At 40.3% G+C, this 16120-nt stretch overlaps 1 protein-coding gene across 2 annotated transcripts in view; it reads left to right on the top strand.

The window, feature by feature from the left end:
• PLCE1 (phospholipase C epsilon 1) overlaps positions 1-15646 on the top strand; it is a 136195-nt gene extending 120549 nt beyond the window's left edge. For both annotated transcript variants that reach the window (XM_038141646.1, XM_038141645.1), the window contains 11 exons: positions 163-294; positions 1413-1703; positions 2501-2664; positions 3559-3820; positions 4703-4821; positions 5984-6112; positions 6841-7050; positions 8636-8797; positions 8952-9170; positions 9921-10123; positions 11185-15646. In XM_038141646.1, the coding sequence (XP_037997574.1) occupies positions 163-294; positions 1413-1703; positions 2501-2664; positions 3559-3820; positions 4703-4821; positions 5984-6112; positions 6841-7050; positions 8636-8797; positions 8952-9170; positions 9921-10091 (1859 nt within the window). In that variant the 3' untranslated portion in view covers positions 10092-10123; positions 11185-15646. The remainder of the gene's footprint in view (positions 1-162; positions 295-1412; positions 1704-2500; positions 2665-3558; positions 3821-4702; positions 4822-5983; positions 6113-6840; positions 7051-8635; positions 8798-8951; positions 9171-9920; positions 10124-11184) is intronic.
• Positions 15647-16120: the final 474 nt, after the last annotated feature.

The raw sequence follows: 16120 nt of genomic DNA, 5'->3' as shown, positions 1-16120 counted from the left end.
AAAGGTGTTAAAATTAAATTGTGGAGAAAAACACAGTGCTTGTCCTGTGTGCTATATAACAGGAGTGTTCATGCCTTCAAAAATAATGTAAAATATGGTGGAAAATGTCATGCCCTCTTGGTCATGTTTTTTGGCTCATTTATTTTACATTTATGGGAACAGGCTTGTCAACTCTAAACCCATCTGGCTCTAGCAGAGGAAAAGAAAGAAAAAGCAGGAAGTCCATTTTTGGCAACAATCCTGGCAGGCTGAGCCCTGGGGAGTCAGCTGCTCTTGCCAAAGCATCTGGAAAAGGTAAAGTTAGCATCTTCTTTCACCAGTCACGTGGAATGACACTGTAATCCAACACATGTACCAGACCAAGTTGTTAAAGATCAAATACTTTGCAATGTGTAAAATGTTAAACTTTGGAATGGTTTTTTGTTAGCACAGCGGCTATTACAGTACCACTATTACAACTGAAGTGGTGAGTGTGGAATATTAGGATTGCTTGATCAGAAATATGATGACCCTAATTCATAAACATTCAAAACTAATGTACATTTTAAGTATCTTAAAGTTTATATTTTTTAAGATATAAGTGAATATTTTCAAAGTACAGATGAAAGCCAGGACTGTTGGGCTGGTCCAGAAAAGAATTTTTATTGTCTGAAATAGAATTTAGCCACCTGAAATTCAGCCAAGTCCAAATGTGTAATTGTGCAAATTAGACTCTGCAGGTGACTCAGTTTGTGAACCAGGAAATTGTGCCTCTGCCTATGAACAGATGTAAAGAAATACAGAGAAAGTACAGGAAAGGTTCTGGAGCAGGAGTAAGACCCGGATCCCATCTCTTTCAAGTGATTGCCATAAACAGATATTTTAAACTCATTTTCTGGCTCAGGGAGGGTTGTATTTCTTGCAGCCCAAGGGCATGACTGTAGCAGACAGGAGATTTCCTTCTAGAGGCCAGTGTCCTAAAAGTGAAGAAGTGTGGTGCCTCATTCTAAAGCATATAAGTACTTTGCTGCCTTTTTCCCCAAATTTTGCAGTCTCTGTAGACTGTCTTTTTGGAAAATTAGCAGATGGCTTTCAGTCTTGCCTCTCTTCCTCATGTGAATTGTATTAATGAGAAGAAGGGAATTTTATTCCTTAATTTATTCAGGCAAATGCCAATTAGGTATATATTTATGGAAGTGCTTGTTAGCACATCTAATCATGGTATTATTTCAATATTTGAACGTTGTGTTTCCTCTCAAGGATCGTTCTTACTGTGTGAGAAGGACTATGACACTTGCCCTGAGCAGTGTCATTTTCCAGGATCACCATTTTTTGCTGTAACCAAAGCACACACTCATACTCCACTAGAAAAATTGAATTTTTGGAACCTCTGGGCCTGCAGCTGTACCTTGAGGGCACTGTTTATTTTCCAGGTCCTTTTGATGCGATGCGGCAGAGCTGGGAAGATCCTTGCTCTCCTTACAACTCTCCAGCCTCCCTCAGTGCCATCATAAGGACTCCCAAGTGCTACCACATCTCGTCCCTGAACGAGAACGCTGCCAAGCGGCTCTGCAGGCGCTATTCCCAGAAGCTGATCCAGCACACCACCTGCCAGCTCCTGAGGACCTACCCCGCTGCCACGCGCATCGACTCCTCCAATCCCCACCCCCTGATCTTCTGGCTCCACGGTGTGCAGCTCGTGGCTCTGAACTACCAAACAGACGGTAAGGCTACACAAAACCAGGTTTTAATACGTTGGGAATGTGATAGGAGATATTAAGTCGTGAATTTGTATTTTCCCTGTTTACTTTTCCCTGCTCTCCCTGTTTACTTTTCCCTGCTCTCCCGAGGGGACCTTCCTGTACCTGGACCCCAGCCACAAGCAGGTTCATACCACGAGAGTCTGGTCCTTGAGAGCAGCGACCTCAGAGTCCAGAAGCTTTGTGCCAGTGCACCAGGTTCCCTGATAACCCACAAGTGCCTGGAGAGCAACACTTGCATTTTTATATTTATTTTATTGCTGAAGGTTGTTTTTTTCTCCCAGTTAAAGTAACTGTTATCCCTTTCTGATAATTTCAAGCATAAAAATGTACTGAACTATTTTTCACTTGGAAGTGCTGCCTTGAATGCTGGTTTAATGTTGTTCAAAACATTTTTTGAATATTTGCTATCCTATCTTATGTTCCTTCACATTTTCCATGGGGGATCCATTAGGTCATCTACAGTGCTCTTTCATTATGCAGTTCAGGGCACATTCCTAGGAACTTCCCAGAGAACTGCTGTAGCCAAGGCCTACAGTTCAATAAAGACAATGGAAAGGAAAGAATGAACTGTTCTTAGAGTTTTGTGTAATTATTGGAAAAATTGGACACATAAATCACAGATAGTTCTGAAAACCAGGAATAGTACATAACTAAAATAATTTTTAAAAAGATACTTCAAACATGACTTTGTCTTCACTGTTGCAGTTTCTCCATTCTACCATTGCTCTCTGTCAGTTTTGGCTGCCTTAATTTCGCAGATCTTCCTCTGCAACTCAACGCAGCAATGTTTGAGGCTAACGGTGGCTGTGGATACGTTCTGAAACCTCCGGTTCTGTGGGATAAAAACTGTTCAATGTACCAGCATTTTTCTCCATTGGAAAGAGACCTTGATAATAAGGAGCCAGCTATATATTCTTTAACAGTAAGTACATGAAAAGGGAATTTCATACAGGCAAACAGATAGAAGTAGACAATATGCAACTACAGTCTTTAACCAGCATTACAGTCACGCTTCTAAATTAAAAGATTGAGTCTTTAAATATTGCTTCCAAAGGTCAGCCTAACTAATAGAAATTGGAGAGGAAAGGAACAAAGATTTGTCTTTATTTAATTGTATTTGCTGATTTGTATCCGTAGTTACTTCCCCTGTTTCCTTCACAGTATGTGTTGAAACTCAGTCCTGAAAGCATTTTCCCTGGGACTACACAACTGTGTAAAATTGCACATGTGCCCTGATGTTGTACACATTTGTGAACACTTGAAAAGCTGCACAAAAAGCCATTATGAAAAGCTGTACCAAATCTTGAAAAAAAAATTTTTTGTAAGTCACATAATAAGATACATAATTCATGGATTTGAGGCCAAAAAAATGTACTCTCAGAAGCTAGTCCTTTCCAGGAAATGTGTCAGAAAAGTGAAATTCATAAGAATCAGAATTTTCCCAGCTGTGGTAATTGCACACTTAATTCTTGTGTCGTGTATGCCAAAGCAAGCCAGAGCTCAGTGCCATCACGCCAGAGTAATGGAGAACAAAGAGTGATCCTTTTTGACTGCATTACTAGTACATTCATTCTGGATTAATGTTCAGATGCCTTGAACAGTTGTATAGTGTATTTTTTCAGAGGAGAGATACCATAGCAGTGGTGTTGGGGGTGGAATGGTTGAGGGAGTTCTGCTTTTGAACTTATTGCCCTGGCAATGACAAAAGTGAGCGTTATAAAACTGTGCTTAGGGCTGTGCTGAGCAGTATTTGGCTCAGGATCGTGGCAGCAGAGGGATCACACCACTGATTGTTGTCTGTGCTCCTCGGCTGCAGATCGTGTCTGGCCAGAATGTTTGCCCCAGCAACAGCACGGGCAGCCCCTGCATCGAGATCGACGTGCTGGGCATGCCCCTGGACAGCTGCCACTTCCGCACCAAGCCCATCCACCGCAACACGCTCAACCCCATGTGGAACGAGCAGTTCCTCTTCCGGGTTCACTTCGAAGACCTGGTCTTTCTCCGCTTTGCGGTTGTTGAAAATAACTGCTCGGCTGTGACAGCTCAGAGGATCATTCCCCTGAAAGCGCTGAAGAGAGGTACGGTGTAGCTTGTGGTGGCACCCTAAGCCAAGATGGTCCGGCCCATTCCTGGGTTGAATCCTTCCAGAGGGAAATTTTTAATCAGTTGCATTTTTCTAGAGGAGACAGGGAGCAAATACCAGACAGCGCACCACGGCCTGGCAGTGCAGCGCTGCTCTGAGACTCCCAGGGAGCTGGCAGCCGCCCCAGGGGCTCGTGAAAGGTCTGATCCTGTGCTGTTGTGGAGGCAGGGCCATGGGGCACACCTGCTCCCATCCTGAGCGTGCTCCTGAGGATGTGTTCACCAGGGGACTGGCTGCTCCCTTAGGAAGCTTGGAGAGGTTTCACTCCTGCCTTGTCCTTTGCCCAAGAAACTGCTGCAACAGCTGATCACTGTGCAGAGGGGAATTGCACTTCTCACAGCCGTGGCTGGAGGGGAGTCGGAGAAAGGGTGAAAAAAGTGAGAGATCAGGAAACATCACTAATTGTGTGACACCTGGGGGAGAGAGTTTTCATGTTGCCAGTAGCTCTTTTACATTTGCTTTTTGCCACTTTATTGTCACACAACTGTCCAGGTTGGCGTGTGAGATTTGGCCATACACACGCATTTTCCAATGAGAATTTCACCTTGCTTCATTCGTGTTCTGACATTTAGATATTTTATGTATGACTATATTGAATATTATGGTAAAACAAAGGCAAGTTGCTCTATGAGCCACTCTGCAGTAGGATTTGTGTTACCCTGTTGTACAGAGTGTTAATGCAATGCTATTAGAGTGCTTCAAATCCTTCCTGTGTGACAAAGTGTAGCTATAAAAACAGCAAATTTGAGTTTTCCATTTATGAGACCTGTGTCCTAGGATGTGGCAAAGTATTTACAGAAGGATTTTTCCTCTTTAGGCTACAGACATGTCCAGCTCCATAACCTACACAATGAAACATTAGAAATTTCCAGTTTGTTCATAAACAGTCGGAGAATGGAAGAAAGTCCCTCTGGAAACACTCTGCCTGCATCTATGGTAATTTATTTTTTGTTTGTGTGCATGAATTACCAGTATTCTTGGTTTAATAACTATTATGATGTGAAGATATATAGGGCCAAAGTGTTCAGAGATGTTAGCCCTCAAACCTACACATTCTTCAGGAATACATTGATGGCTATTTTTTTTTTTGTTTTGGTGTAAGTAAGGTTATCCCACCTGGATAAAACTGTAGGGAGATAAATCTTTTCAAAGTCTGCCTCCTCTGCTGTATTTAGGTATAGAACAAGAAATGAGCTCCTCGACTGGGGGAATGTGGATGAGCAGTCAGGTTCAGTGCAGCCTCATGCATCCCTTTGTGCATGAACTGATGAACTGTAAGCAAAGCGTTTGAGACCAAAAAAAAAAAAAAAAAAAAGGAAGATGCAAATTACCAACAACTTAGAAATAATGAGAATAATGAGCATAAAATTGATTTCTGTTACAAGAAAAGATGAACTCTGTAGTTCCATAAATACATACAGATTTATATATGTCTGCACATCTATATGTTTTTATGTGCAAATATGTATCCATATGTACAGGTATCTATATATCTAAAAATATGCATGCATAGATGTGATTTTTGTTTAAAAGCCTTTACTGTTAGATTACCTGGGTTACTTGTGTTTTGGCAACTTTGAACATGTATTTTAAATTTTGCTGACTCCTAAAGTGTTAGATAAAACCTTCTGAGCTCCTGTGTGTGCAGCAGATGTGTTGCAGATATCACCTCCTGTGAATACATGCTGAAATTGTATCTTGGTGAATTACTAGGCTAGAAAGGAAGAACAAATAGTTAGGAGGTTAAAACAAAGCTTTTGCTTTTCATCCAGTGATCTGTATGCTGAATCCAGATATCTGAGCTCAGCTAGAATGAGGAATGAGTGATGGAGGGTGGCCCTTTGTCCAGTGGTAGTTTATCTATTCCGACTGGAAAACTTCTTTTTCTCAGCTTCAAGATACGATGGAGGCTTTTGGAGGGTTTGTTGGGGTTTTTTAGCTGCTTCAGTCTGTAATGTAAGGAAGAGCCATGTATGAACAGAACAGCTTTGCTTTGTCAAGGCACTCACAACTTGTGTGTACAGTTTCTTTTAAGCAACCTAGAAATAACATGCCTGTGTAAAAACGTCCAGTAACCTGTTGAATGTTGTCTGAACAGTTGTTTAGCCCGGGAGAAAGGAAAGCTGCTGTGACTTACAAAGTGACAGTTCATGGAATTCCAGGCCCAGAGCCTTTCACTGTTTTCAGTGTGAGTGCGGGGACCACGGCTGCACAGCTGCTCCATCAGGTGAGCTTCCTGCTGAATTGCACTCTCCACTGCCACCATCCACACTAACCTCCTGCTGGACCTCTGTCTCCCTGCACTTCTCACACACCATCCCAGCAAGGGGTGCTGTTAGAAATGCATTGCTGTGGAATTAATTACACAGCAAACACAGAATATAGGCAGTGGAGTTTTCCCAATCTTGGCTTCAGAGAATGGGTTTATAATCTTAGGACATGTTCCCTATTAGTATTTTAATATTTGGGCATATTCAGATGAACAAAACAATCTCTCTAGTCAATGGGTGCAGTGGGTTCTCCTTACAAGAAAGGCAAACATTTCTGCAAAGTTCTTTGAACTGAGGCACTGTAGGAACAGAGAGTAAAAGTTAGAGGGCTAAGTTCATGAGTAGAAAAACCAGTTAACTCAGCAGGGATTGTTATTCTAGCAGTGGGAAAAGACTGTACTGTCCTGGGATTATGAATAAATTTTCTGGCCAGCCAAAAAGGACCGAAATAAGCTTAAACAGTACTGCCTTGTCTGGAATAGTTGGACTGCTTGGCTGGGCTAAAGAGAACAGGACATTACCCTGGAGTAAAATATCTGAATAATAAATAGCACATCAGAAATGCTGCCTGCACTGTCAGAACAGTTACTGATTTTTAAAGCTTCCTTATTCATTCTCATTTATAACTACTGATTATGCAGTGTTTATATTTAGCATTCTGATTGTTGTGTGTTGTCTGTCTTAGCTCTTGGCTACCATGAAAGGCACCGAGTCATGCGCTGCAGACTATTTTCTGATGGAAGAGAAAAGTTTTATATCAAAAGAAAAGAGTGAATGCAGAAAACCACCATTCCAGAGAGTGATTGGTCCTGAAGAAGGGCTAGTGCAGCTTTTAAACAGTTGGTTCCCAGAAGAGGGATATGTTGGAAGAATTATCTTGAAAACTCGAGAGGAAGTAAGTCTGTTTTAGATAAATTATTATTTACAAAAGTAGCTAAAAATAGCTCTTAGGACTACAAAACAAAAGGGTGCAGTATTTGTCTCACTACTTGGTGAGTCATGTCAATGCTGTGTGCATTATTTAAAAACAAATTTAACTCTTGAGTGAGAAGCACGACTGGACTTTATACACCTGTGTGACACCAACTGGACCTCTCTGAGCTCCAGTATCAGCTGCGTGGCGTTTATTCATTGTGGCTCAGTCACCAGTTCAGTGACTCTGGAGTGAAGCTCTAATTTAATGCAAATCTAGATTATGCCTTGATAGGAAGTTATTATAAAGATAATAGTTAATACCCAAGGATCATAGCAGAACTCCAGAAAACCACCCTCAATTTAGATGGCAGCAACTTATCATCTGCCTAGAAAAAACAGAAATAATTTTAATATTAAAGAATAAATCTAAAAGCCTCAAAGGATGATGAAATTATCAATTATAGGCTAAAATAATTAAATAGGTGATTTCTTTTAATTTAAAGGAGGAAGATTACTTCAGTTTACACTATGAGCAAAGCATCTACAGCTTAAAAGATGCTAGTGCCCAGGCTTGTGAGACAGAGACAAAAAAAAAAAAAAAGCAGGAGAAAGACTGCTTAATTATCCTATTTTCTGAGGCACTTTCTTTGGTCAGTTAGGCAAATAAAAACACTTGCTTATTTCACAGATTTTACATATATATATATATATATATATATATATATATATATATATATATATATGACAGAGGTGCTCTGATATACTTTAGACTGAAAAAAATGGGTAAAAATCTGCCTTAGCTCCTATGAAAGTTATGCTGTTGTTCTGTCCTGTTATGTGAGTACCTCAAAGCATTATCCATAATTTTGAGCCTTTCTGCAGACAGCAGCACCTCAGAGCTTGAGCTAGAAATGAAGCTGCAAATCTGACTGGAAAAACAAGGAGCAGGTCCAGTGACAGGGTGCAATACACAGCCCATATTTACAGCTTATGAATCCAAGCTGTGTTCCAAGCCTTGGACAGAAATGCATTCTCTGAGAGAAGGTTCAAGGAGGAATTCTGTCTAAAATCTGCAGTAGTCATTGAAAAGGGAGAGGGAAATACGCAGCCTTCCTCTTGCTCCACACTACAGGAAAATGTTCACTCAGATTCTGGCTCTCTGAATTCTTTTGACTTTAGTGCAGGGACAGGAAAGAAAAGAACCCTTTCCACCATCTCCCATCATACTGGCACCATTACAGGACAAAACATCATTTTTGTATACATAAGGGAAGGAGTTAAGGGACCATTTTTTGTGAAATGTGATGCTATGCAAACATCTCCATTCCTCACCTAATATGAAAAGTATTTCAGATATTGATTTTAGAAAACATGGGTATTTACTAGCATCATTATTATTTTTTATTAGCAATAGTGGCTTGTCAGACCACTCTTATAATGCATTTAACAAAATGGAGCCGAGGCAGCCGCAGTCTCCAATTTCCGTGTAATAAAACCCTTGTGTGACCACCAGCTATTAGTTACCTCTCTTAAGTAAATGAATTTGTCTGTTATTTTCTCTGTAGAATTTAAATGAGAGAAATGTCTTTCAAGCAGCTAAGGAAGAAGCAGCCATCAGCTCTGAGGATGACAGCTTCTTTGTTCAGGTGCATGATGTCTCCCCAGAGCAACCACGCACCGTGATCAAAGCTCCTCGCCTCAGCACGGCTCAGGATGTCATACAGCAGGTGAGGGTGTGTGCCACCTCAACATGTGGGCTGGAAGTTGGTTTCACACAAGCTAAGATGGGATTTGTTCTCAGCCCTAGCTGAAGAATTGGTTTAGTAACCTGAATCTGAGGGAACGCCTTGTTTTCTGTTTTGTTTTTCTGCTCTTAAACAGACTCTCTGCAAAGCCAAATACTCCTACAGCATTTTGAGCAATCCAAACCCAAGTGATTATGTGCTCTTGGAAGAGGTGACTAAAGAGCCGGCAAACAAAAAGTCTTCAACATCTAAACCATCTCAGAGGATTCTCTCTGATCAGGAGTGTGTGTTTCAGGCCCAAAGCAAGTGGAAGGGAGCGGGAAAATTTATCCTTAAGCTCAAAGAACAGGTTCAGGTAAAAGATGCAATACTCTGCAGCAGATGTTACAGATGGTGTGTGATCAGCTTAATGGGAACCTGCTTTCCATGCAAGGGAGACACAACTGGCATGAGGGCAGGTGGAGAGGACAGACTACAGCAAAAAGCAAATTTCCTCTTTTCTCTGAACCTCCCTTACTTATTCCTGTGCAAAACTGCATCAGTTACATTCAGCAATACAATTCCCTCACAGCCTGCACATCCAGAGCAACCTTAGTATCTGCTACCAGCTTTCTCAAAAAGGTTTCTCAAAACCTTCTGGCTGTGCATGACATGTTCCCTGTCATAATAAAGGACCATTCAAATGGGCAGAACTTAAAAGCTACTAGAATAAAGTCCCCTTTATTCTTGGCCAGTGAAAAAATTGTTCTGTTGCTTTACCTCAGGCTTTAAAAAATGGCAGGAATGAAGTACATGCCTGCTGGGAGAAGGAGCTGCGTTCTCCTTTCCAGCAAACACCACCAATCCACAGCTGCTGTTGCTTTAAAGTAACTGTATTATAAGCACAGATAACAAAATTTGCTAAACATATCTTTAACAATGCATAATTTTTAATTAATTTATTCAGAACAATCAGAAGGAAGTGCCTGGATGAAAGCACAGCCGTACTGAATTCCTAAAGGGAGCCCTGCTCAGCAGTATGTCAGGTGTTTTCGTATTCATTCCTTATTTCCCAGGGAACAAGCAGCTGTTAAACCACCTCTGTGATCTTTTTTAATTTTTACAGGCAGCACGAGATGACAAGAGAAGAGGCATCTCCTTCACCAGTGAACTGAAGAAGCTGACCAAGTCGAGCAAGCAGTACCGGGGCTTCGTGTCGCCGGCCCTGGCGGACAGCCCCCAGGGCAGGGAGGAGAGAGCCGCCTGCGCCTTGGCCTTCAGTGACATCGTGGAATAGTCCCGGCTGCTGCCACGGCAGGGCCTGCTCAGGTATGAGACACCACCCCAGCTCTGGGCAGCCTTTCAGTGCAGCTTTCTCAGGGGATTCCTGCTTCCAGGCTGTAGCTGAGCAAACCAGCTCAGTGGGTGCAGTGAGGTGCAGGGACTGACAGAATGATCCATAAAAGCCTCATACTCTGGTGTGCACAGGCATGATGACAGCAGGAAGGTCTCAGAGTGAACCAGAACGGTGGAGTTTCACCCACTTTCTCTGTCCATTTAATCCAAAATGTTGCATCCCAGTTTTTCTCAACAACTGTGCTTAAATAGCCATGCTCTGTTATTCTTATGCTCTGGGCCACGGCAAATGGAAGTGAGCAGTAGAGCTTTTACTGTTTTATGTTATGTCCAGATAATAAAATCAGCAGGATTGGTGATCTCTTTTTTAGCTAGAACAAGTTTATAGTGTTAATTTCTGTGTGTGGAAATTTTGCCAGAAATGTTTAAACATTTACACTATCCTTTCTGTATCTCTTCAATTTCTTCCATCTTGCTTGACTTCAAACGACTGAAATACACAACAAAGACTGTCCCATTTATATGGAGATAGTAAGTGCCACTTGCCCAGCACTGTACACTAACCAGACACTTGCACAGTGCTACTCCAGCACTCTTACAGCAGCTGGAAAGTTGCAGCTCATTGCAAATGAAGAAATCTCTTTCAGTGTTGGTAATCCCACGTCACAGATGGCCAATTTAAGATTATAATTTTTTTTCTGTATACAGCTAATTATTGAAGCATTATTTGACATGCACTGTGATGCTGCTGCTCAGTCACTAAATTAACAGAATTTAAGCACTGTTTTTGTTTGCAAGGTATTTCAAATAGGAAGGGATTAATTTGATAGGCTGCTCTAAACCCCCTAATGCATTAAAACAATCTGAATTCAAGGAAAGCAAATTGTGGGAAAATCAGTCACTTTCCCTCTTCTGCATTTGGCTGGGTTTTTGTTTTGCTGGGGTTTTGTTTTGTTTTGTTTTCTTGGGGTTTTTTTCCTTTTTTTTTTTCTGAAATCCAAATGTGGAATTTACATGACTGACTCCTTCTGCAGTGCCTTTGAAGGATCCTCCTGCGGACTGAACTGGTTGAAATTGTGTGCCCTGTGCTAGAGATGCTTAATCCAGGCAATGCTGCTGGATTAACATCCAGACTCTGGGAATCCTAAATGGGATACCGTAGATGGGAAAGATGCCTGTCGGCTCTCGGAAGATTCCTCTCTTCCTGTTTCTTCACATCTGCAGAGTCTCCACAGGCGGATGGAGAAGTTTACGTGGACTGTATGTTGTAAACAAACACGTGTCATCACCCTCCCCTTTTTTAAACAGAAGATAATTTTAGCTTGTTGCCTCTAAGGAATGAGGGCAGAGAACCAGAGTGGTCTTTTATGTGTATTATATTCAAATAACGCACTTTTACCTGATGATTACTGTTAAACACTGTGTTAAGTGATTGTAAAGAGATTTAAATATACTGTAATTTCCTTTGCATATCTGTTTAACTTCGGTGAATATACACAAAACACTCAAAATTATTTATGGTTTATCTACATTAACAAAATAATGTACAATAGCTGAGTACACCTTACTGGTAGTGAGACCTTGGTAAGAAACAACATTTTCTTCTTATAAATTTTAGTTTTCCAGGCTTGTGTTTAAAGAAAGAATATTTATTATCATGTTTCAAAGTACATGCCATTGTATAGTATATTTATCATATACTACTTTTTAGAAAATGCAGATTTTTTTATCTTTCTCTGGATTTAGAGGAAAAAAATATTAGAACTTTTCTGGTTCTTTCTTTTCAGCACAAGATGTTTAATACCCGGTACTGACCAAATTCAAAACAATGCATTGATAAGTGTAATTAACATTTCAAAATTTTGAATTCAAACCACATTTTTCCATGTAGTCAGGAACTGTCTCTCTACTTGTCTGTTAAACCCAGAGAGTGTCAAGAACTTTACACTCCAACTCCTGACAATTCTGTTTACATAGAAACACTGTTGTGAAGTTTTACGTGTGCTGAATTCATCTTTTTTCATCTTTTGTTATCTAACTTAGTTACGGTAGTCTCTTTTTTTTTTTTTCCCTCCATGGGAGTTACTGATGTGTTCAGTTATTTAAAATAATCCATTACAGGGGCACAAATTAAACAACTGCTGCCATCAGCCATCCCTTTGATCTCCCCCAAGAAATGTGTCTGTGGGGAACAAACTGCTCTGCACGTGTTTTTGTTTCACTAGAGCAAACCCTAAACAGAGGAAAGAAGGTACAGGCAGCCGTCTCATGACAGCTAACCCCCCCCGCCATGAATAAGAAAGTGAAAAAAAAGAAAACAAAATTATTAACTGGCATACAAACAAGCAGACAGAACCTGCATTCTGTCACCAGGAACTATGAAATCTTTCACTGTACACTACAGAAAACACCTATAAAGTAGCCATTTACCAAAGCAAAAAAGTGCCCTCTTGAGGTCACTTCCAGCTTTCAGAAAAAATAACCACAGACATACAAAAAAGTCAAATTTCTCAGTGGCATATCCCCACAGAGGCCATGCACTTCCCACTGCTGATCTTTCACAATAGTTAAGTTTTGAACTTATGTACTGAAGCAGCATTTTACCAATCAGCAACATGACCCAACTCAAGCCCCCAGCCAGCTCAGCCTGTCACTCGTTACCAGGTCCAACAGCAGCAGCCCCTGGGAGGGACATGTGCTCCCTCCCCACCCTGCCCAAGGAAAAGACTGAGCCCGAGCAAAATGTTAAGAAGTGACAATTTACACATAGTTCTATCTGCATAGTCTGCTTTGGAATTACTGGGAAATACATCAACCTGCTGCACAATTCAACTAATGCAACCATTTTTTTAATGTTAACTTCATTCTCTCTGTTATTTTAACACAGTAGCAGTTTGATGTCACTGAGAAATTTTTCCTTTTGGTGTTTTTATGGCATTTTAAAAATGCTGAATCTCCTGTAGTTTGCCCTTACCAGCTGAGCTTTTTTCTTTTTGTTGGTGTGGTTTTTTGGGGGGTTTATCTTTAGCAGCTCTGAAAATTGTTAATATCACCTGTAGTATCACAGTAGGCTGGCAGACACCCTTGCTAATTAGTTGGATTCGACATAGAAAGTTCTTACACCCATGTTGTCTTGCCCTAGTGCTTTTCTGTCACATAGATATTTTAAAAAAAATGGTGAAGCAAAGGGGACATCAGTAGTCGTGTCATATTGTGCACCACAGGCTTAACACTAGCCTGAAGTCTTGTGGACGTTTAAAATCAGCAGTTTTGTACTATTTCTGCTAACACAATTTTTCTAGCTGTGAGAATAACTTATTAATATAAGTATCTTCATCATCAATCACAGTCAAAACCTCCTTTGTCTACTGTTTATCACAGTGACAGAGAACAGCAAAATATTTGGCTTTTCATTTAAAAACCCTGACTTTGTAGGCCTGTAGACATCTGGAACTGTGTAAGACTAATGAATCTCTTCCAGTATTTTCATTAAAATACATGCATCACTTAATTTAAAGTTTAGGTATTGGTAAATATCCAGGTAAACTTTTCTTGGTGAAACATGATACACTTTGGGGTGAATTTGGGAAAGAATTGCAGTGCCCTTCCTCTTGCTGGTTCCGAGCAGTGGAAATACAATACCACTTGAAGCATTAAAGAGCAAGGGGGAGTTGTAAACTTTTGTGAAAGCCCAGTTAAAGAGCTTTCACGTGCTAAGCTGTTATGCTAATAGGAATGTTTATTCTGTTTAGCCACAGATTTTATTTCTGCAGAAATCTGTCCACACATTCCTATGACAAAACTGACAAAATAACTTTGTCCTTTTCCATGCTTTTGGCTGAGTATGGACATCAATTAGGAAAATACATTCATTTTTACATTACAAACTATTTACAGGAAGCAGCTTCCAGGATAAAGTTTGAAAGAAAGGAATGTAAATAATCAACATCTTCCAGAAACATGCAGTCTCTGAGCGGTAGCAGGCCTTGCACTGCACACTTTTCAGGTGGAAATCTCTTCCTTCTCCTGCTCCATTGCCTATTGGCAAAACCACAAAAGTATTTTATTCTGTACGACTTAAAAACTGCTCCTTTCCTTACCCTTTCCTGTGCAGCGCGTGGTGCTTGCAGCATGTGACTGTAAGGGCCAAAAGCTGGGCAGTCCCAGCTCCTGTGTGCCTGCAGAGCTCCCTGCTTGTAGGAACTGGGGCGCTCCAGGAGCCGCTTCCTCTGCCGCCCAAAGGGCTTCCTGGTTCTGTCCTACAGACCCCAGGAAGAGCAGGCAGACCACTAAAAAATACTGTCTCAGTTTCTGGGTTTTTAAGCCTAGTGACACTCCTTTCCTTGCTTACAGATATTACTAGGTGAGGTGTCAGAGTAGCTGCTTTTAGGAAGGTGTCTGTTCTAGAACTCACAGGCTTTCGATGAACACTTCAACACAGAAATATCCAAATTTTTCAAGAACACTTTCTCTTACATTCATAGTTTATTTTCAAAAAGAGAAAACTTTGCTGGTAGCTTTACAGGCTGAGTCTGCAGCTTCTGAAACTCAACTGTCTGTTCTGTTCTTGAAATGCTTCAATTAACATCTGGTTTTTAATCACTGACTGTTACTATTCCACTGTAAAACTCAGTTTACTTTTAGGGTAGCCCACAAAATGTACCTATGGTGGCAATTTTTTCATGTCTGTGATAAACATTTTGTAACTTCAATAGTGATAGACATTTGGCAGAGTTAGCAAATTAAACACAAAAATAAATAGCAGTAAATAGATTTTGCTCCAGTAGATGTATAAGCTCTTTCAGAATGACTTGTACAGTTGTCTTCCTCTGCCTCTTCAAGCATGTCAAAATACTCTGACAATGCAACATCACTATGTGCCAGTCTTTATATGTTTGGAAACTACGTAAAATGAACAATTTTTAAAGTGACTTTTCCACCTGGACTGTTTTCTCTCTGCTGACTTGAATAAACTGTATTTGTATATGTTGTAAAAAAATAAATGGTTTAAGATGTTGAATCTTTGTTTCTGCCTTCCTGAATTGACAAAGGTACTGACAAACGGCCCCCTTGGAATGTTGCAGAATTAGATCACATCTGTATTTGCAAACACTTAACAACTAAACTAAAAAGAACTACTCAAAATGAACAGGAATGACAGCCTAAGCAGACAGACACGTGTATAACCACCAGTATTATGCATGCAGGTTTGTAGTCCACATAGTAAATATAATACATAGGTATTTTATATGTATAATATAATGCATAGGTGTTTTCTAATCCCTTAATACACAGATGTCTGTTCTAAAAATAGTTGTAAATTTATGTTTAATTACTTGGAAATTGGTGAACTAGTGTGATCAATACTGAAAACATATTAAAAGAGAAATAAATTAATTGTAAAACTATCTAAGAACCATAAATCAGGACAAAGGACTAAATACCCTAGAGAAAGTAAGATCTTTTGTGACTTAAAGGAAAGCTTTGCAAAACTTACACCCACACCATTATCACATCACAGATCAAGCACTACAGAAGTGCATTAGCTGTCAGCCAGGGACAGCCCTCTACATTCCCCTGTACAATGGAATTCACATAAAGACAATATTCACCTTTAAATTATTTCACATATTTCACCTGCTCTTTGCAAAGCCAACATGCAGCTGAAAATGGATTCTAAAACAATCAGACAGTAAATAATATTTGGGGAATGTGGTGAGAATTACCTACCAAAACAAACCCCAAAAAACCAATCCAAACATTCTTACCTTGTATTGGTCCAGTATTCTTGACAGGAATGCTTTATTGAAGACACTGCAGTAGAGCATTCAGTCATGATGACAGCTTAGAACTGAAATTCAATACTGTTAATTTGCCAGTGTCAAGATTCATCAGAGGGGAAAAAACCACCAAATTTAAAATCATTTCAAGATGAGATAAATGGTTAGAAGACATCAGAAGAAAAACAGG

This window comes from Motacilla alba, chromosome 6, assembly GCF_015832195.1.
Source record: "Motacilla alba alba isolate MOTALB_02 chromosome 6, Motacilla_alba_V1.0_pri, whole genome shotgun sequence".
Lineage (NCBI taxonomy): Eukaryota > Metazoa > Chordata > Aves > Passeriformes > Motacillidae > Motacilla > Motacilla alba.
Note: the sequence above shows the minus strand (reverse complement) of the source record. Positions and strands in the feature narration are given on the sequence as shown.